Source organism: Furipterus horrens, unplaced genomic scaffold (assembly GCF_987537825.1).
Source record: "Furipterus horrens unplaced genomic scaffold, mFurHor1.1.pri manual_scaffold_5, whole genome shotgun sequence".
Taxonomy (NCBI): Eukaryota; Metazoa; Chordata; class Mammalia; order Chiroptera; family Furipteridae; genus Furipterus; species Furipterus horrens.
Window position 1 is genome coordinate 116,972,526 of NW_028327175.1, and position 22,226 is coordinate 116,994,751.

At 44.2% G+C, this 22,226-nt stretch overlaps 1 protein-coding gene and 1 pseudogene across 1 annotated transcript; both read left to right on the forward strand.

Moving 5' to 3' along the window:
* The first annotated feature begins 8,949 nt into the window (after positions 1-8,949).
* On the forward strand, positions 8,950-10,070 carry LOC150009407 (actin, cytoplasmic 2 pseudogene; annotated as a pseudogene).
* A 4,125-nt stretch (positions 10,071-14,195) lies between these two features.
* SRRM2 (serine/arginine repetitive matrix 2) lies at positions 14,196-21,575 on the forward strand. Its single transcript, XM_090277174.1, has 11 exons — positions 14,196-14,413; positions 17,587-17,874; positions 18,757-18,864; positions 19,046-19,210; positions 19,389-19,466; positions 19,945-20,007; positions 20,102-20,134; positions 20,538-20,588; positions 20,767-20,859; positions 20,945-21,220; positions 21,514-21,575. Exons 2-10 carry the CDS (start codon positions 17,633-17,635, stop codon positions 20,985-20,987), a joined length of 876 nt encoding a protein of 291 aa, XP_090133300.1. The 5' UTR covers positions 14,196-14,413; positions 17,587-17,632; the 3' UTR covers positions 20,988-21,220; positions 21,514-21,575.
* Positions 21,576-22,226: the final 651 nt, after the last annotated feature.

The following is a 22,226-nucleotide window of genomic DNA, read 5'->3' on the forward strand; positions in this document are numbered from 1 at the left end:
AACATATTGGGGGGAGGTCAGCAGGGAGGGGGAAGGGGAGAAAGGGAGTGAGAATGTACAGGAATTAAGAAGCATAGTAGGAGGGAGTGGAGTAGACAGGAAGATGTTGAGAAGAACTATATGCACAACCAATGGGCATGGACTAAGGAGGGGGGACAGCTGGAGGGAGGGGGTTCACTGGGTGCAGGGGAACAAAGGGAAAAGAAATTGGGACAACTCTAACAGCATAATCAATAAAGCATATTTAAAAAAAACCAAAACAACAACAAAAAGCCACCGGGACACAGGACTTGAGCAGCAAAGCGAGGCATATATTCACAAGTCTGTAGAGTCAGACGCACAGCCAGTCGGGGGCATGTGCACACGATGTAGACAAAGAAAACTGGTTTTATACTAATGCAATTACCTCTCCCTCCCTAATGTGATTAGCTCCCTTGCCCCTCTCCTTCTCCCCTATTTCTCCATTACTGATTACTCTGGGTTCACAATCTAGCGTGATTAATTTCTTAACTCAGGGTGTGATTAACTAAGGGTAATGTAGTTATAGGTCTATCCTCAACTTATTTGCAAAGTTGGTGATGACAATCTTCCTCCTTTTGATCCCAGAGATATGTGTGAGGAGCTGCAGAATGTCATTTTCTCGTCCCCTTTCCATGATTCATCTGTTAATTATCTCCTACTGGTTTGAGAGTCACTGGCTTCTTTATCCCTTACACTGGCAAGAGGTTCTATAGGGGAATGTGAAGAAGGGCCATGGTCCCTGACACATACAGAATAACACCATCTACCATCCACCACCCACCATCCACCATCCCCGTATCTATGCATCTATCTACCTAGCTACTTTTGCTGAGGATGCAGCCTGCCTGACACATGTGCCTTGAGAATCCCTAGAATACAGATATCCTCTTCTAATACATGATTAATTCACAGTTAATTGAACTAATATCCTATAGATGGGCACTTAGGTTTTTAATACTTTTTTTGTATTTTGAATTTGTGCCAATACTATACGTACAAGAATATTTCTGTTGGACCTTCAGCTTGTTACAGAGCAGGGCCCCCCAAATCCCCAGAGCTTGAGGTTTGGGAATGGGGGAAGGGGACAGCTTTCAAGATGTCTTTGCATGTCTGTGGCTGGTAGCTAGTGTCTTAGTTATGCAAATAGTTTGGTTCTTATGTAGGTCCTTCAGCCATTCCTTGTAAGGAATCCCAGTCATTCCCTAAGGGCCCAATTGCCTAAGACCTGTAAAAATTTGCCAGTGTCTGCTGCTAGCATTAAGTAATTGCCTCTTTGAGACTTTTTCTCTTGCAGAGAATCCAGCCTTTTTTGCAGAGCTGTCTGTCCTGCAGAGAATCCGGCTGAGCAGTCGACTACAACTGAAGATAACCCCATAAACCTTGTCCCTGTTGCTGCCAGATGTCACGTACACACCTACCTGCAGCTGCACCACCCCCACTTCCTGCTGGGGTCGTTTTCCCGACAAGGGAAAAGACCCTATGTAAACCCTGCCCTAAACCCCATCTGGGGTCGGCGCCATTTTGGAGACTTGGTCTTGGCCTGGCTGCCAGCAATAAACCCTTTGCTTTCCTTATCCACTGTCTCCAAGTGGTTTATCCTCACTGAATCTGCTGTAACACTTCCAAGGCCCCAAGGACATGGGAGGGATTTTGACTATGGAATGGTGAGGAAAGAGCATACAGGGCCTGTGCAAGGTTCTACTAATGGTCAGAACCGGTTACCCTGCCCGCTGCGTCACAGGCCACAGCCAGGGATTTAAAAATAAGGCAGCAGCCATTTTGAAGAGGGAACACCATGCAGTTTGCAAGGAGGTAGAGTGAGGAAACTCCACATGGTTTTCAAGGAGGTAGGAAGAGAGCCCCATGAGGTTTTAGAAGGGAAGAGATGCATGTGATTTTGAAAGAGCAGAGAGAGAAGCATGTGTGATCCAGTGCAACATGGCACATGTTTTCCTGGGCTATTATATGGAGGCTGATGACATTGTACCCCAGATCCTGAAGGAGACAGCTGACAGATAAGGGATGGGGAACTTCTGGGCATGTTTTTGGCTTCTAGCCTTTTGGGGAGCAAGGGAAGTCCTGGGTTTCGTGGGAGAGCAGGGCTCTGAGCTGAAGTGCTCACTGTCCTCCTCAGGTTGGAATATTGTAAATAAAGACCTGTCCTCCTCAACATTAATTGTTGGGTTTTATACCAAGGTACCACATGAAAGAACCCTCTTGCTCTGTAATAAGCCCACAAGATGCTCTGTGGGCCCTCCAGTGAGCAGCTCCAACTGTGGCTCTCGGGGTGCTTTGCAGGCAGAGCTGAAGGGTCTGGCCAGTTGGAAGGGAAGTGCCACTTCATATTTTATAATTGTTAAGTGATGGGATTTTGGTTGATCTTTTACTTTTTAGCAGTTTTTCTCCCCCAGTATTTTAAAATAAAAAGTAGCAAGCCTGGCAGTTATAATTCATCTGAAATAGACTTTAAACTGCTAACTCCTTCAAAGAGACTAAGTAAATAATCTTAATGTGGTAGGCAGGTAGACAGACCTGAGCAGAGCAAGGATGATGGATGGGCCAGGTACAGAAGGTCATCAGGGTGGAAAGCCCTAGATGCCTAACAACAGACAAAACTGGGAAAACAAAGACTTTGCCCCCGGGTAACCTTTCCTGCCCTAGCACATGACTGGTCATGCAATTTAGATCCCCAGACCTTTCCTATAGCTGGTCCTGTGGTCTGGCCCCTCCTCTGGCCTTTCCTCCCTGGGTATGTTGCTAGTCATGCAGGTTAGAATCCCTTAGAGGAGGAACCAACAAGTCGGGGCTGGAGAAAAGCTCTTAAACATTAAACCCCCAGGACAATGAGGTTCTGACTCAGAGCAAATACATCTAAGCCTTAGTTGTGTTTCAGCTCCAGGCCCAGACAAATGGCAAAACCAGACAAGAGACGCCACAGCTGACATCAGGACCAGCTGCATTGACCAATGACCCTGCTTTGGTGCAGACCAATCAGAGACCACAGCCCTGAAATGACACACCTGGAAAGCTGAATATTCTATCCTGATCCTTCCCTGAGACCTCTGGATAAATACCCTCAAGCCAGAGGGCCCAGTGAGGTTCTCCCCTACTCCACCCTCCATGTAGGGTTTCCTTGCCTCTTTCTCCTAAGCTCAGAGTGCCCTTTTGCCTCTGTAACTTGATTCCTGAGCCCATTTCTTATATAGCTCACTTCTTATGCCTCTGTGACTTTGTAAATAAAGTTTCTTTTGTAGTTTGAGTCTGGGCTCTAAATTCTGTTTTGTTTTGTTTTTTTTTTTTTTACTTTGTTAAAAATTGATTTGAGAGAAACATGATACGTTGTTCAACTTGTTTTTGTACTCATTGGTTGTTCCTTGTTGTCAAAGTAAGAAACATTCAAACCTGTAGAGAATTTTTGTGAGTTTATTTGATCCAAACTGACAACAACTGGCAGGAAGCAAAATCTCAATGGATTGAGAAAACGCCCCAGGGAACAGTAGTTTTGCACCTTATTTTATACATTACAATCAAAAGAGAAGATGTAAATGAGTTACATGAAATTCAATGGTGATAGATTAGGGAGGTGGGACAAAGCAAAGCAGCAGGGAAACCTCTGGGATTGGATAAAAAGGAAACAGCCCTGGATGGTGTGGCTCAGTGGATTGAGCACCAGCTGCACACCAAAAGGTTGCCAGTTCAATTCCCAGTCAGGGCACATGCCTGGGTTGCAGGCCAGGTCCCCAGCTGGGGGCGTGTGAGAAGCAACCAACTGATGTATTTCTCGCACATTGATGTTTCTCTCCCCCTCTTTCTCCCTCTCTTCCCTTCTCTCTAAAAATAAGTAGATTAAAAATAAAAAGTGAAATGATAGACACATACTTCTTTTACATAGGTGGATACTGGATAGTTAACAATCAATAATTAATAACAATAACAATGAGGTGATTTGTGGTCTCAGGAGAGTGGTGCCTGTGCTTTGAGGGGTCTGGAAAAAGGAAATTACTTTGACATTCCAGAGTTATGTTATTGTAGATGAAAAACACAACAGATAGGCTTAGTTTAGGTGAAAATTGACCTTTGTCAGGGAAGAGTCTAGCCTAGGACATAACTACCTGCCGTAGACTGTTTTTAGTTAAAAAGTTTTAATTTCAGACCATCCTTTGTGGTTACCATAGTTTGTAAGGTCACCACCTACATGAGTTTGTCAGGTTTAGTATGTGGCCCCTTTTCATTCCCAATGCCCCAACTAAAGATCAAACCCACAACCTTGGCATAAAGGGATGACATTCTAACCAGCTGAGCTACCCAGCCAGGGGTCTGAATTCTTTCTTAGCCAGAACTCAAGTTCTGAGGTTGCTGAGCCCGCAAGGTCCATTCTGACTCCACTGGTCTAATACTTGCCGCTTTCACCACCAACACTAAGAAAATAAAGTTAGTTTTTAAAAAAACTTTAGAAATCCCAGATTACAGAGAATATCCACCCCCAGAAGGAGTGGGAGGACAGTGCCGACACGGGCCAGGGCTGCACAAAGGCCACGATGTAAAGCGAAAGAGGCAAAGCCTGAAGTCTCGGAGCAGAGACTGTCCCTATTGCCTGTGTGAAGGCCTTCCATTATCGGGCTCCTTCCTGGTTACAGGAACAGGAGCTCAATCAGAGACATCTTTGAAAGCAAATGCTCTTCTTGCCAGGTGCCCTGCTTTGCTTGTGCTTAGGCTGCCTGGTTCTGGCCAGTCAGTTGAGACCACACAGGACCTGGAAGCTACCGGGCTTGGCCAAGACCATGCTTGCAGGCCTGTGGGAGAGAGCATGCTGGAGCTGAGACCTCCATATAAAAAGGTGACATAGGAAATCCTCACAGGTGGCAGAGGGTGCTCCAGCATCAACACAGGGAGCTGGTCTTCCTCTGGGGGTGAAGGAGGGATGGGATACTTTTCCAGACATAAACCCTGACTTTACACTTCTAGTTGCTCCCATGATTGGTAAGTATCTATTTGTTTGTTTATGGTCAGTCTTGCCTCAGTGGAACAGCAGTTCCAGGATTCTTGAGTCCAGGAATCAAAGTGTGGAATTGGGAGCTGCTGCACTCACCCATGCCCTTGGAGTCACCAGTACTGGTTCAGCTTCACAGTCTCTGCTGTCTCGGTTTCGGAGGAGGAGCACTTCCACTGGGGTCGCTGCCACAAGGATACAAACTAAGGTTGAAGGCAGAGGCTTGGCCTGTCCCCAGAGGATAAGCAGAGGTGGGTATACATCTGGATTCTGAGAGTGGAAGGAAAAGAAGTGACAAAAGAGTTTTTTATTCTATTCCAAAGGCATTTAGGAGAGATTTGAGCATTTTAAATATTTTATTTATTTTTAGAGAGAGGGGAAGGGAGGGAGAAAAAGAGGGAGAGAAACTTCAATGTGTGATTGCCTCTTGAGCACCCCCAACTGGGGATCTGGCCTGCAACCCAGGCATGTGCCCTGACTGAGAACTGAACCAGCAACCCTTTGGTTCACAGGCTGGTGCTTAATCTGCTGAGCCACACCAGCCAGGGCGATTTAAGAATTTTAGAAGTTTGCATTTTATAAATATTACTCCAACAAGATAAATGCTAAAATGTTAACAGTGGTTGTCTCTGAGGGGCAGAATTGCCTATGTACATTTTTTTCTTTTCTTGATTTTTTTCCTTTTCTGTTCACTTACATGTGTTTTATCATGTTTTTCATAATGAACATGGCTTACCTGTATGTATTAGTGTCCAGGGGCTGCCATAATAAAGCACCACAAACTGGATTGCTTAAAACAACAGGAATTTATTGTCTCGCAGTTTGGGAGGCCTTGGAAGGTCCAAAATCAAGGTCTCACAGGGCCCTGCTTTCTCTTGAGGCTCCTGGGGAAAATCCTTTCAGCCTCTTCTAGTTTCTGGTGGCTCCTGGTGTTCCTTGGCTGGTGGCAACATCATTCCAGCCTCTACTCCTTTCTTCACATGGCCTTCTGCCCTGTGTGTCTCTGTGTTTCCTCTTCTTACAAGAACACTAGTCATTGGATTTAAGGTCCACCTTAAATTCATAATGATCTCATCTGGAGCTCCTTAACTAATTACAACTGCAAAGCCCTTTGTTTCAAATAAGGTCACATTCTGAGGTTCCAAGTGGACAAGAAGTTTTAAAGGGCTACTGTTCAACCCACTACACTACAGAATATAAATAAAGCATCAAAGGAGAATTTAAAAGTCACTCTGGAGGCCTGATGATGACTAGAGACAAAGCCCAGAGACCAGGAGCCTGGAAAGAAGACCATTGCTGAAGTCCTGGCCCAGATTTGGATAGCAGCAGCTGGGAAGACAGAGGGCAGGGTGAGGGAGAGGCTGTGGAGGCCATGTCAGTAAGACTCCAGGGTTAACTGCATGTAGGAGTCAAGTAGAGTCAACTGCTGGCTTTCTGACTTGGATGAGGGTGCTACTTATCCAAATGGAAATGACAGGAGGATCATGTTTGGGAGGAGGGCATCTGCTAGAACCATGAGAAAACTCTCCACAAGCCAGTAGTACAGACTCCAAGACTAACCAATATATGCTTTCTGAAGGAGGAGTCCTAAGACTAAAAAATCCAGCACAAAAGGTGATCATGATTTCCTATTAATGCCAAGCATACTTTTCTTATTTATTTATTTATTTATTTATTTATTTATTTTTTAAGCACACTTTTCTAATTGTCATACGTGTCTAACTAACTGCTCCACTTTACAATGGGGAAACTAAAACCTAGCATATACCATTTGGGATGTGGTATGACTTGCCCTGACCCATGTGGCTCAGTTGGTTGGAGCTCAGACCCATAACCAAAGGGTTGCAGGTTTGAATCCAGCTGGGGCACATACCTGACTGAATTGTGGGTTCGATCCCCAGTCTGGGTGTGTGCCATCCTCAATCAATGTTTCTCTCTCTCCCTTCATTTCTCTAAAAACAATGAAAAAGAAATATTCTCGGGTGAGGATAAAAAAGAAAATGTGTGGCTTTATGTGTCCTGCTTAGTTTAAGTGGACTGTAAGCTTCTATACGGGAAAAATATATCTCACGTTCAGCCTCACTTGTGCCTCACTTGTGGTTATTGAAATGCAAATTCAAACTACACTGAGATAAACTAGATCTCATAAAATTAAAAACTTCTGTGCATGAAAAGATACTATCAAAAAGTGAAACACAGCTCACAGAATGGGAGAAAATAGTCACAAATCTGATAAGGAATCAATATCCAGAATACATAAAAAACTCCTACAACTCAACAACAACAAATCAACCTAATTAAAAAATGGGCAAAGGACTTGAGTTGACATTTCTCCAAAGAAGATAGCCAAGTTAACAATAAATACGTGAAAAGAGGCTCAACATCACTAGTCATTAGAGAAATGCAAATCAAAACCACAATGACATATCACTTAATACCCACTAGGATGGCTAGAATAAAAAAGACAGGTAATAACGAGGATTGGTGCAGATGTGGAGAATCGGAACACTTGTGCATTGCTGGTGGGAATATAAAATGGTGAAGCCCTTGTGGAAAACAGTCTGGCAGTTTCTCAAAAATTTAAACATGAAATTACCATATGAGTCAGCAATTCTACTCCTAGGTATATATACTCAAGAGAAATGAAAATGTATCTACATAAAAACTTGTATACTAATGTTCATCTATAGCAGCATTATTCACAATATCCCAAAAGTGAAAACAACTCAAACGTCTATTAATGAATGAATGGATACACAAAATGCAGTCTGTGCAGTCAATGGAATATCAGTTAGCTATAAAAAGAATGAAATTCTAATATATGCTACAACATGGATAAACCTTGAAAACATTATGCTAAATGCAGAAAACCAGACACAAAATGGCATATATTATATGATTCCACTCATATGAGGACCCTAGAGTAGTCAAATTCTCAGACACGGAAAAGAAAAAAAAAAAAGAATAGCAGTTACCAGGTGCTGAGGAGAGGGTGGAATGAGGAGTTATTGTTTAATGAGTATAGTTTCAACCCTGGCGATCAATGGGGTGATAGATGTCGCAGCCAGATCACCCTCACATCCTAATGAATATAGTTTCAGTTTAGGAGATATAGTTCTGGAAATGGATAGTGGTGGTTGTTGCAAAAACACTGTGAATGTACTTAATGTCACTCAATTGTACAGTTAAAAATAGTTAAATTGGCAAATTTTGTTATATAAATTTTAACACAAAGATGTGTCTTTACCTTTTGCCCCAGAAATCTCACTGGTAGGCTTTTACCTGGGAAATATACTCCCAACAATATAAAAATACATGTGCACTTGGTTACTCATTGGAGCATGGTTCATAACTACAAAATATTGGAAACAATTTAGATGTTTATACATAAAAAAGTGGTTGAATTGAAGTTCAGCCACACATCTCTATGAACTGAGGTGGGGTGATTTCCAGGATATAATGCTAAGTGAAAAAGGTAAAGTGGGAAGACTGTCTATAGTGTGCCACTTTTTGTGTAAGAAACAAAGGGAATTAAGAAAATATACATTTGACTCCTCACTTGAGCATAAAGAAACCCAGGAAGGAAAAGCAGAGAGGACTGAGATTGATTACCAGAAGGTAGTAGGCAGGAATTGTGTGGAGAGGATAGAGAAAATGGGGGGAAGACACTTCCCTGAATGTACCTTTTTGTACAGATCTGCCTTTTGGAACCATGCTATTGTTTCACATATTAAAAAAAATAAAATAAAATCTCCAAGATGGGAGGAAAAACCCTAAAGTTTAATACAAACAGAAACAAATGAACCAAAGCATATTTCAAATGAATAACAAATACACTTGGTTTCACTTGCTGCAGCCAGCCCACGTTCCCTGCCCTCTTGATGCTCTGCTCTGTGTTCCTCTGTGCCCCATGACTGCTGCCACCTCCTCCAATCACTATGAAAGAAGAAATCCCCAAGCTTGTCATCAACAATGGCTCTGACATGTAAAACTGGCTTTGCTGGAGATGACGCCTTCCCCCCTCAGCGGTATTCCTTTCCATCATCAGACACCTCCAACACCAGGGTATCATGGTGAGCACGGGGCAGAAGGACAGCTACATGGGCTGTCCAGAGTAATGAGGCCCAGAGCAAACACAGCATCCTGACCCTCAAGTACCCCATCAAACATGGCATCATCACCAACTGGGCCGACATGGAGAAGATCTGACACCACGCCTTCTACAGTGAGCTGCGAGTGGTTCCCAAGGAGCACCCTGTACTGTTGATCAAGGCCTCCATGAACCCCAAGGCCAACCATGAGAAGATGAATTAGATCATGTTTGAGACCTTCAACACCTGGGCCATCCAAGCTGTGCTGTCCCTGTATGCCTGTAGCCACACTACTGGTATTGTTATGGATTCTGGAGATGGGGTCACCCACACTATGCCCATCTGTGAGGTCTGTCCTCTCTTCTACTCCATCCTGTGTCTGGACCAAGCTGCCGGGACCTGGCCAACTACCTCATGAGGATCCTCACAGAGCATGGCTACAGCTTCATCACCACAGTGAGCGGGAAACTGTGTGTGATATCAAGGAGAAGCTCTGCTATGGTGCACTGGACTTCGAGCAGGAGATGGCCACTGCAGTGCCCTCCTCCTCTCTGGAGAAGGGCTACAAGCTGCCTGAGGGGCAGGTGATCACCATCAGCAACAAGTGATTCCAGTGTCCAGAGGTGCTCTTCCAGCCCTCCTTCCTGGGTATGGAGTCCTGCTGCATCTGTGAGTCCACATTAAACTCCACTATTAAGTGTGATGTTGACATCCCGAAGAATCTGTATGCCTACATGGTGCTGTCTAGTGGAACCACCATGTACACCCTTCATAACAGACAGGGTGAGAAGGGTATCACAGCCCTGGCTGTAATCAAGATCAAGATCATTGCCCCAGCAAAACAGAAGCACTTGGTGTGGATCGGTGGCTCCATACTGCCCTCACTGTACACCTTCCAGGAGATAAGGGTCAGCAAACAAGAGTATGGCAAGTTGGACCCCTCCACTGTCCACTGCAAATGCTTCTAAATGTACTGCAGGCAGATGAGTAGACATTGTTGCATTAGTTGATCAAGTCTGAGCTTGCCCTAGCAAGTGTATACTTCTCATGCTGACCTTCTGGAACAGTAATAAGCCTTTGAAAAGAAATGATTCTTGAAGCTTGTATCTGATCTCAGCCCTGGACTATAGACCTGATTGATGATTTTGACCCTGTATTCAAGTTAACTGTTCCTTTGGTACATGTTTCATACCCTGTACATATCTTTGATTTAAACTCCTGGACATTCAGTCAGTCACTTGGTGGCCAAAATGAAAATATCTTTGCACAAAAGAAATTCAGTGGTTTGATGAGAATTGGGGAGACTGAGCATTCCTGATTTGTGCAAGGTATTTATGTGTGAGAGCTGCCTGTTCCAGGGTTTCTCTAGTGTCTAGCAAGAGTCCTGAACCAGTCGTCATTTCTGTCCTGCCAGTCTGACAGTGTTTGGAGGATCTGAGAGTTAGGATCCATATTCCTTCCTTACCTGATGTTTTCCTGCCAGAACACCTGGGTTATTTGTTACTTGCCTTGAGTTGGAAAGCTGTTTGCATTTTCACTTGTAAATTTATTCATCCTTTTATGTAAAATTTTTGTATATAATTCTCAATTCTTTTAGAGATAACAATAAATTTTGTTTTCTACTCTCATGTGAGAACATTAGTCCCCAGCAACAAGTCATTGTGAGAAAAAGAAAATGTTTCAGTTAAAAAAATACACACTTTTAGGGTTGAGAAAAAAAATAAAACCAATTAACTTAAGTAACTTTTGAATATAGTGTTTAGAGCACATGCCTTAGGTTAAGACAAGAACTCTGAACTCTGATAAGTAGGCATTTTTTTCCCCCACAGGCATGAATGAACAATTTGAAGTTACTTTTTGGAATTCTAAGATTGAGTAAATATGTAAATATACTGGGGAAATAGAAGCCAATTTTCTCATGGTGGGAGACTGGAATTACAAATATGAAGAGAGGCAAGAAATAGTATGAACCCTGTAGCATTAGACTATAATTGGAGATATCAGTGTAAACTCATGGATGTATACATCTCATCCATTTCCCAGCTATATCCTCTAAGAGAGTCTAGAAGTAATGACGCCATAGTAACTATAAATACACCTAGTATTCAGATCTTGGTTTCTGAATATATTTTCCACTAGACAGTTTTGTTTTTTTTAAACTACAAAGGGTAAACTAGAAATTCTATAGCAGATAAGCCTGGTTGACAACTTCTTAATCAAACAAACAAAGTCCGTGTTGGCAGTAATGGAACTATTGGGCAGTACATACCTCTTCACATCATACACTGAGAACCCAGCATCGCTTCCGCAGACTTCCTGGCAAAAGTGTATAACCTGAACCTAAGTATGATGAAACTAAAATTGAGGGACATTCTACAAAATAAATGGCCTGTAGTTTTCAAGCTGGCAATGTCATGAATTACAATAGTCAGAAACTGTTTCTGATTAAACTGTTTCAGGGTCTAAAAAGACAAGGCAGCCCTGACTGGTATAGCCCAGTCGGTTGGGTGTCATCCTGCAAATCAAAAGGTCACTGGTTCAATTCCCGGTCAGGGCGCATGCCTGGGTTGCTGGTCTGGGGCCAATGTATTTTTCTCTCCCTCTCTTTCTCCCACCCTTCCCTCTCTCTAAGAATAAATAAAATCTTTAAGAAAAAGACATGACAACTAAATGTAAAGCTTGTATGACTTTGAATATTCTTTTGTTATAAAGGATATTATCAGAACAACTGACAGTATGTCAATAAGGTCTGTAGAAAATAATATTGTTTCAATGTTACTTTCCTGATTCTGAAAACTGTACTGTGGATATATAAGGGAATTCATTGTTGTTCCTGTAGGAAAAGGAGAATAACACCTACCACATGGGGTTGTTAAGAGCATTTAATGCACTGATTCACATACAGAATCTAGCACAAAATATTCTGTAAATATAGAGAAGAATATCATTGGGAATTTAGTTACAAGAAAGGATCTCACTGGAGGTGGTAGGTTTCAAGAAACCACCATTCTATACTTTCAATCTTAGAAATACCAGCTTAAGTACAGAAAGATAAAGGCGCTGCCACATGAATACATTCAAGAAGGAATACAGCTCCCAGGAAGGACTCCTTGTAGTTAACTGCGCACAAATTCATAACTACAGTCTAGGTGCCATTGTTGCCAGAAGCCTGTCATGCACACTGCCTTTTCAGGAAAAGCTACAAACTGATAAGGGGACAAAATGGTAATGGAAAAAAAAGTGAAAAAATACAGTTAAAATAAGAAGTTACAAACTGAACCTATAAACTTCTGTACTGTGCTCCCAACACCAACCTTTATGGGAATTCCTGATATTACCTTTTGATCAGTGGGCTGAGAGCTGCACAGCTATATCCTCATTTGTATTTTTATGGACTAATCAGAGGAGCTCCATAATGACCAATCAGAACATGTGATTCTGACCAATCAGGAGAGTGCTATTTAGACCAATCAGATTGTGCAAACTTTAATTTTTTATTTGCATAAAACGGACCAATCAGGGAACAAGGCAGAGGCTTTCTCTCTGTAAGAAGGGGGCTTGTGCTAACTGGGTGCTTACTTGGTTAGAGGGTTTCCCAATATGCTGAGGTTGCAGGGTTGATCCTGGGTCAGGGCACACACAGGAATCAACTAATGAATGTATAAATAAGTGGAACAAGTTGATGTCTCGCTGCGCCTCTTCCTCTCTAAAAATCAGTAAGTTTAAAATTTTGTAAAAAGTAGCATCCCCTTTATCTCTGGGGGTACACTTTAGGTTTTCACCTGAGGCTTCATTTCCTGGGTTTGCAAACTGTTCCCTTGAATAGTTTCTCCTCCCAATTTGGGTTTTTTTTTTTTTTTTTGTCAACATTAGGTTTGTGGCAATGAAATCCTGTTGACACCAACTTATGGAAGCAGTATCCAAAGATGCCCAAGTTCAAGGTGGCAGGCTTAGAAAAACTTACAGGCACTGTTAACTCCTGCAGAAAATGGTGGGTCTGCTCCCAGTTGTAGTACCTGAAGTGGGTTTATCCTTACACAGGCAGGTTAAAAAGAAAATTTAATAATATCAAATACAATCCCTCAAATGCAAACGAACAATAGTTCATCCAATGGCTACCATGTAGTGGGTCCTGTTGTGGGTGCAAGACATCCCCACCCCATCCCCTCAATGACCAAGACTGCTGAGTGTGAGTCCAAGGGCATGTAGGTGGCATCAGGTTGAAACTTTGGCCTGGCTCAGAAGCTCAGCTTCTTTCAACTTTTCTGTGACTGGCTTGTTCTCAGGCTCAAAAATAAGAAAGAAAAAAAAAAAGGCTTAAATTAACAGCAGACATTCTGCAAAAGGAGTGAAAAATTTAAGGGTGTAACTTTTTTGCCCTGGTAGTATATAAATTGCATTGTTGCTTGGCTGCTTCACCCGGAGATAACAGAAAATTATTCCCCAGGGCAGATGCCCGATTCTGCTAGTCTCCAAATTGTGAAAGCTGCGCACACAAAGGCCAGCAGGAGAGGCTTTTGCCTCAGGCCCTGAGCCTGAAACTGGGCTCTGGGGTGCCCCGAGACCCCGCTGGTTAGGGTTTGAGGGGGTTTTCCCCAGATGCACCGTAATACGTAGCGCGGAGCGGACGCTGGCTCGCCCTGGAAACCCTGGGGTCACATAGGAGCAGCACGGTCTCTGGACTTCGGGCGACAGCTTCACAACATGGGGAAACAAAATGGCGGCCACGCCTAAGGCCCAAACTACAAACGGGTTCTGGACCACGCTAGAACCACAATTCCCACAATGCTCTAGGTCGAAGCCCGGGGCTGAGGAGTGCTCCAGAGTCGCTTGATGGGATGGTAGGCCCTGTGCCCCTCCCCTCTTGCGGGAACCCTGCGGAATAGGTTGCTTGCTCTGATCCTCTTCCTAGCCCTTCCTCGCACTGGCCGACGGGACTAGAAGTTCCTCGGTAACAGAATTGGAAGTCCCTCAGGCCTTATGAAACTACATTTCCCGATGGGGTTTTAGCGCCTGCGCAAAAGGCTGCGGTTGCACACTACGGCTCCCGGCGGGTTCTGAGACGCCCGCGTCTGCGTGCTGACGCACTTACTTAGCCGTGCTGACGTGCAGCGCGGCCCAGGCGGGGTGCGAGTGGCGCAGTCGGAGCCTGCTGCGGCCCTTGAGGAGGCGAGGAGGCGTCAGTGTCGGCTGAGGCGGGCGGACTGGCGAGGCGAGGCAGCGGCTATAGGCCCCGAGAGACTCGGGAGGTCGAGCAGCAGTAGTATCTCTTCCTCTCGGAAGCGGCGGGCGGCGGCGGCGGCGGCGGCGGGTGAGAGGGTGAGGGAGCGCGCGAGCCGGGTGGGGGAGGGGCGGCGGCCCCGGCTCCAGGCCAAAGCGCGCGGAGAACGGTCTAGGCCGCCGCGCGCACGCGCGCTCGCTGCCCTTAGTTCGTGCGGATGCCCTCGCTCGCTTATCTCTCCTCCCCCTCCCCGCGGTTTCTGTCGCGCGCGGGGTTTTGCTCTTTCCCCTCCCCCATGGCAACGGCGCGCGCCGCCGCTGACTGCACTCAAGCTCCCGCGCGTGCTCGGCTTCTCGCCTCCCCCACGCTTGTGGCCGAGGAGGCCCTTATGTAGCTGCTCCTTCGGGCATTTTCTTGGCTGGGGGGTTCCGGAATCCTTTCCCCCGCGTCAATCCTTCCGCATCGCTCCTGGGGGCCGGTGGTCCGGCTGGTGGCCTCCCAGACTTCGGGGCGCCACGCAGCCCCCTCCCCCATTGCCCAAGGCCGAAAATAAGCCTTGGCGTCCTAGTCAGTGCGGAGAAGGCTTATCAACTGGATGCCCTGGAGGTTTCGATCATCCGGAATCGTTACTATTTGCCGTGAAAGTACTAGGGAGCGAAAAGCCTCAAATCTTTGATAAAATTTAACCTGGGTATGTTAAGGCAGACCATGTGCTTTTTTTTTTCTTTTTCTCTAAATTGTACTTTTTCGTCGTCTCCTCGAAAGTTGTGTTAAAGTTAGGGAGGGGGCTCTTGGAGCCGCCTTTTGGTAGGAAAACGCTGGACTGTGTCAGATACTATTAGATACATACGCTTCTGAGCCTTGGTTTCTATTCACGTTTATGTTAATCCACATTTTGAACCAAAAATTCGAAGAGTACGTTTCATCTTTCATCTTAAGTGTGTGGGCTTAGGTCTTTGCTTGAGCTAATATTTTAAGGTTTCTGGATTCCATAGTGTCAACTCTGGTGTACAATGCTCCAGTGCTGAGCTTGCTTTGCTTACATATATCCGTTCCGCTTTACATCCCTTTTGGTGCCTTTCGTTTTTGGATACGTTTTGGATTTAAGGATTGCCTTTTACCTCCTTATTAGTTCAGCAATTATGTTTTGTATTCCTTTGTAGTTTTTGTTCTGCCTTTAGCGTGGATAACTTTTGCATACCCACAGTCCATAGACTCCAGTTTAAGAATCCCTATTTTGTAAAGTTACTGGCGTTGTTGATTTGTGTGTGTTGATGTACCCTTGGTCTGACCTTCTTTTTAGTGTTTTCGAACACTGCCGTGGACGCTGTGGTGGTCCCCCCTTTTCCTATTTTGGCTCATTCCCTATAAGTTCTCCAGTTCGTTGTGACTTAATACCCTTTGCTTAGAAGCTACTGGTTAAATCTCCCTAGGGAGTGGGAGGATTATTGTGTGAGGTGGTATGGAAGTGTGGGTGAATGGTTAAACTGAAAAATTAATTACAGATTAGAAGCATTCTGCAAGGGGAAAATTAGATGAGCTATAGAGAAGCAAAGGAGAACCTAAGTTTAGTGCGGGGGAGGATTGGTATTTGAGAAAGTAAAAGTGAGGTTCCGAAGGTAGAGAAACTGATTTCTTCAGCTATTAAAAAGTTTTTCAATTCTTTGTGCATTATCACTTAACCTTTCCTAGACTTAGTTTTATCTGTCACTCCTCTTACCCCAGTGTGGTTATTTTTTTGTTTGTTTTCAATTTCCTCTAGAGTCTGCTGCTAGGATGGGCAGAGAACCCAGCCTTAGAGTTGGGGGTGGGGGTAGGAGTGTCCAAATTTATTATTATAGAGTTGGGCTATCTCCCTTTCATTTATCACCTTGCCATACTTATTAATATTTATTTACTTATTTATTTATTTTGCTTTAATACATTTTCCAGGCATTTGTGTCATGCTTCTTTATTCTGGGATTAAAAAACAACAAAACATGGCTTGTCTTTTATCCAGTTCTATCTCTTTCCCTTCTACTTATATAACCTATCTATCCACTTTGCTCTTTGCATAGTTTTCCTCACACATTTATGCTCTGTGAAATTATCTTGGCCAGGATAATTAATAATTAAGTATAAATAGCATGACAAAGGAGTAGACTATGTGTAGCCAAGAAAAAACGTGCTTGAGGGCTCTTCAGAATCATGCTGGAGTTGGGACAGGTTGAGAGGATAGAACCTGCTGGGAGGCAGGGAGATAACAGTATGGAAGGGATAAGGCAAGGCTAGAAGAGAAAAACTAGGAAGTGAGATACAGGGGACTGGTAGGGAAAGCTGACAGTTTGACATAGTGAAAGTAAGGTATAAAGGGTGGGGGGGTCTCATAAATTTAAGGCAAGGAATATAAAGAAGGTATGGAAACAGAACAGGAGGCTGGTTTGATATATTTAGAGCATTGAGTTGAAAGGTAATATTTAACAGGTTCTAGGGAGACTTGGGTAAGCTGCAAATCATGAAAAATATTGTAAGCAGTTGAAGGAATAAGGTATCTGTTCAGTAGTTGATAGGAGCTATACATATTTGGAATCAAGGAAATGGCCTTTTACCTGGGGAGTAAAGTATAAAGATTTTGTATCCAAGATTCATGAGTTTCTGATGTGCATGTTGGCCTTTAGTCTGGGTGTGAGGCTGCACAGGATACTTTTTGGTTTATCTTAAGAACTGGTTTGTCTACCTGTTTAGATATCTAGGGGTTGTTTTGTCCATTTTGTATTCATAACAGTGTAGTCAGGAATCCTTAGGTCAGTTCTTGGAAGTCTTTGGACATGAACTGTAGGCCCTTGGGTGCCACAGATCTGTGGTGTTTGTTGTGCCCAGTTTGGAGGCCGTAGTTATGAAAGGTTAAGAATTAGAGTAGTTGGTGGAGACACCACTTGTTTGTATTGGGGTCAAAGGGGAATAAAGAGGCAGTATGGAGAAATTTGAGAGGAAGGACCTTTGTTTGCTTAGGGTAGGGAAAATAATCTAGGTGCAAGTAGGAATGGTGCTTGTACATTGAAGGAAAAGACAGTAAGAGTTGGGCTGTGAGTTGGTAGAAAGAAAGCAGTGTGGGAAGGATGAAGAAGAGTTTCTTAAGCGACCCAGGAAGATTATGCAACTAAAGGTTGTTTAGTGTAGAGTTACATGTTGAAATAGGTACGAAGGAGAGCAGGGATTTGGGTGGTGGTAAGTGGTTAGTTTGAGGCCAGGGGCCTGATCCGTGTTTCCCCGCTCCCCCTCAGGAGCGGTGGTGCCCCCCTCCCCACCCCATCCCCCGGGCACGGGGCCATGTACAACGGGATCGGGCTGCCGACGCCCCGGGGCAGCGGCACCAACGGCTACGTCCAGCGCAACCTGTCCCTGGTACGGGGCCGCCGGGGTGAGAGGCCTGACTACAAGGGAGAGGAGGAACTGCGGCGCCTGGAGGCTGCCCTGGTGAAGCGGCCTAATCCTGACATCCTGGACCACGAGCGCAAGCGGCGAGTGGAGCTGCGATGCCTCGAGCTGGAGGAGATGATGGAAGAGCAGGGGTGAGGGGAGGGCTGGGGGAGAGCCAAGCACTGAATGAGTGCAGAGCTGGGGGAGTTAAAGTGGGGTGTAGGAAGCTTAAGGCTTATTGAAAGAGGCCCGGAAAGGAATTGTAGGCTGGGTGGAGGTAAAGGAACTAGCAATTTGAAAGGAGTTAAGGGACAGTTCATAGTGGGAGATGAGGAAACTGGGGGGTGGGGGGACATATAAGGAAGCCTGAGGGAGTCTGAAATATTTAGATGGAGGCACATGGGGAAAGGGGGGGCCATTGAGAAACAAAAATGTACTTTAAGGGAAAGGTAGGAGAGCAGAAACCAGGCAAAAGTTCTAGGTAAGCTGATAGGTGTCATTGATGGAGAAGAGGAAGGTAAATGGATTTAAGAATTGAGGCCTTGGAAAGTAGCAAAGGCAGGGAACTGGAAGAACACCTGCTTGGATGAGAGAGATCATGGGTTGCAGAGGAAGTAAAATTTTGGAAAAGGAGCACATTCAGGCAGAAAACCTTTTAGAGCAGTGGTTTTCAAACTTCAGCAGTGGCGCCCCTTTTTACAATATATCTTACTTTGAAATCCTAGGAAATGAAAGATGTGTTTTTGTTGAAGTTGGGGAGGAGCACCTGGAACTCTGCCTTCTTAAGTTTCTTCTCTTGGTCCGAGTGTAGCATGTTTAAAATCCACTGTTCTAGAGGGTATAGTAAGTGAAAGGAAGAAAGATGACAGGGAAAAGATTAGAAGGATTTAAGAGAAGGGTGCTTTGGGTGACAGTGAGTGAAAAGTTCTATGTGTGCATGGAGAGGGAAGGGATCCTGAGTAATGAGAAATTGTAAACCTGGGACTGGGGAAAGTGTCTAATAAGCTCTAACCCTGAAGGAATTTGTTCTTCAGGTACGAGGAACAGCAAATTCAGGAAAAAGTGGCGACTTTTCGACTCATGTTGCTGGAGAAGGATGTGAACCCTGGGGGCAAGGAGGAGACCCCAGGGCAGAGGCCAGCGTGAGTGTTTTACTCTGCTTTGATTTCCTCTGGACTAAATAGTGTTTCTTCTGCTGTCCTCGCTTCTTGTACTTCCTGTTCTGTCCTTTCCCGGTCCTGTTTGGCTCCTGCCTATAATTGTGTAAAAATGACTGTTCCCTTTGCTCTCTGTCCTTTACACCTTTGCTGTTTTCTTCTCTAGGGTAACTGAGACTCACCAGTTGGCAGAATTGAATGAGAAGAAGAATGAGCGACTTCGTGCTGCCTTTGGCATCAGTGATTCCTATGTGGATGGCAGCTCTTTTGATCCTCAGCGTCGTGCTCGAGAAGCCAAACAACCAGCTCCTGAACCTCCTAAACCTTACAGGTACATAAGACCAAGAAACCAGTGCCAGCGTCTCTTCCTAATTCTAATAACTTTGCTCTATTTTATTTATTTATTTATTTTGGTGGACTGTTTCTTCCCAAAGTCTTTAGATTTTGTTCTGAGGTTGAAATGTCTGAGAAAATTTGTCTTAACACACATCCTTTTCATCTTTCCCCAGCCTTGTCCGGGAGTCTAGCAGTTCTCGCTCACCAACCCCAAAGCAAAAGAAGAAGAAAAAGAAGAAAGATAGAGGACGGTAAATTAGTTGAAACGTTACTTTAGTAAAGATGGAGGACTAGTCCTGTCATGCATACATTTTCTCTCCTTAACATCTCTTGTCTCTTTTGTCACTCTCACTAGAGAATTCTTGCTTCTAGGAAGCAGGAGACAGTTGTCGGAAAACTCAGGGGAAAGGGAGTTACCATTCAGGTTTCAGCTGGGAGAAGGAATGTATTTGCTTTATAGAGGGAAGGGTTGATTCTGCAGCTCTGTTGACTAAGAACCGACCAACAACATTTTAGATTTTTGGCATTTTTTTCATTTTGAGGTTTGTTGATAGAAGGAGGAAGGTACCTATGTTTTGTAGAATATAAATAAGTCTTGAGCTTAGGTCTAGGACAATATTACTATTGGAGTTGTTTGGTGGTTTTAGACACTTTTGGGGGGGGTATTGTAAGGGCGGGGGCTAGGGAAGGAGCTAAGCAGAATGACCTTGTTTTTGAACACATCTTCAGCAGGTCAGAGAGCAGCTCTCCTCGACGAGAGAGGAAGAAGAGCTCTAAGAAAAAGAAGCACAGGTATGAGGTGGGAGTACATTGAGTGATTGGAGAGGATTAATGAGTCCAGGTAAGGTAGTGGTTTATGTTTTACTTTTTTTTTTTCCCCCAACAGGTCAGAATCTGAATCCAAGAAACGGAAGCATAGGTAAGAGCTTTTTGGGGCATAGGGGACATGTTGGCATAAAGAGCTTGATGGCCTTACTTGTTCTATATATAGGGGTTTCTCTTGGAGTAAAGCTCAATTCCTTGATCTGTCAGTAACTCCCTGATTCTTTACCTGTTTTATTTATTTAAATGATTTTTTTTTTTTAAGATTTCATTTTTATTTAATTTTAGAGAGAGGGGAAGGGAGGGACAGAGGGAAAGAAACATCAGTTGGTTGCCGCTAGCAGGCCCCCAACTGGGAACCTGGCCTGAAGCCCAGGCATGTGCTCTATCCAGAATTGAACCAGTGACCTTTTGAATTACAGGCTGGTGCTCAGTCTACTGAGCCACACCAGCCAGGGCTAAATGATTATTACTATTAATATTCTTAATTTATTTCATAGGTCTCCCACTCCAAAAAGCAAACGTAAATCTAAGGACAAGAAGCGGAAACGGTGAGTGAATTTGTGTTGAATTGGAGAAGAATTTGCTTAGCAAGTAGATGAATGCCATTTAGGGGGATAGGGGAGAATCAGTCGTGTACCTAATTGGTAAAGGATTGAGGGATGGATGGGGGTAATCCAGTATACAGGTGTGACAGCACCCTGAATTTGGGTGGTGGTCTTCTTTCAGGTCTCGAAGTACAACACCAGCCCCCAAGAGCCGCCGGGCCCACCGTTCAACTTCTGCTGACTCTGCTTCCTCTTCTGATACTTCTCGCAGTCGGTAAGGGGTGGTCCAGGAGGAAGGGAGGGAGAGGGACTTGTGGGTTAATCAATTTAATATTTATTGAGCGCCCACGGTGTGCTAGGCGCTGCACAGACCATTCGGAAGACACGGTCCCTGCCCTCTAGGAGCTGACAGGCTAAAGCAACAGGATGGACAGACATATACATTTCCCCTTCTCTTTTTTTTTTTATTTTTTCTTTATTTTTTTGTTTATTTTGTTATTTTTTGTTTCGTTCTGATGTATATGGACTGCCAGAATAGGGGGGGCGGGGTTTGTTCGTGGTGTCTGGGGGAGGAAGGAATCCTTACCCTGGCTCCCTTAATCGGGGAAGGCTTCCTGAAAGAGGTGGGCTCAGAGGTGAGTTGTGAATGAAGTGGGTAGGGAATGGCTGGGTGGAGGGTTTGGGGAGGTTTGGGGGAGGTGAATAAAGGGGTAGAGGGAGAACATTTTTGGGAATTGTTTTGGGAACAGAAGGACCGAAGTGAATTGAACTTGAATTTCAACGAGTGATTCGAGTCTTGTGAATAAGAGAAGACTTTTTGAAAGAGGGTTTTGTATAGTCAGGAAAGGTGGATGGGAGCTGGGGAGGGGATTTTCTGTGTTCCCCTGAACTGATTTCCTTCCTCTACCCCCATCCTCAATTCCCTCAGGTCTCGGAGTGCTGCAACAAAAACCCATACAACTATCTTGACTGGGCAAAGTCTTTCCCCTGCTTCAGGATATAAAGGGGAGGGAGATGCACCTTTCAGAGAACCAGGTACCACCAACACAGGGCATCCCAGCAGCCCAGAGCCCTCTGCAAAGCAGCCTAGTAGCCCTTATGAAGACAAAGACAAGAAGGAGGTTTGTTCCTGAGTTACTGGATGTTCATTGGGTTGCAGGGTTATGGGATTAGGACAGGTGTTTAAAAGTGAAGAAGAGAAATAATAGCTTATTAAGATAAATGAATTCAGGGTTGGGTCCCCCCTTTTCTTGGTTATTAAGTGATTTTTTTACAGCTGCAAATCCTTTAGAATTGTGATTTTCAGACTTCACAGACATAGGTTTTGAATCATCATCCTGTTTATATATGTATACAGAACTCGAGTTTCTGTATTCCTAAGGTTTTTTTATACTTAATCTTACTTAGGTTTCTCTAATATTTTAAAAAATATTTGATTGATTATGATGTTAACAGTTGTCCCAATTTCTTTTCCCTTTACTCCCCTCTGCCCATTATCCCTCTTCACTTCAGCAGTCCCACCCACCTTAGTTCATGTCCATGGGTTGTTCATATAAGTTCTTTGGCTTCACCCTTTTCTATATTCTTAACCATCCCTCTGTCTATTTTGTACCTACCAATTATACTTCTTAATCCCTGTAC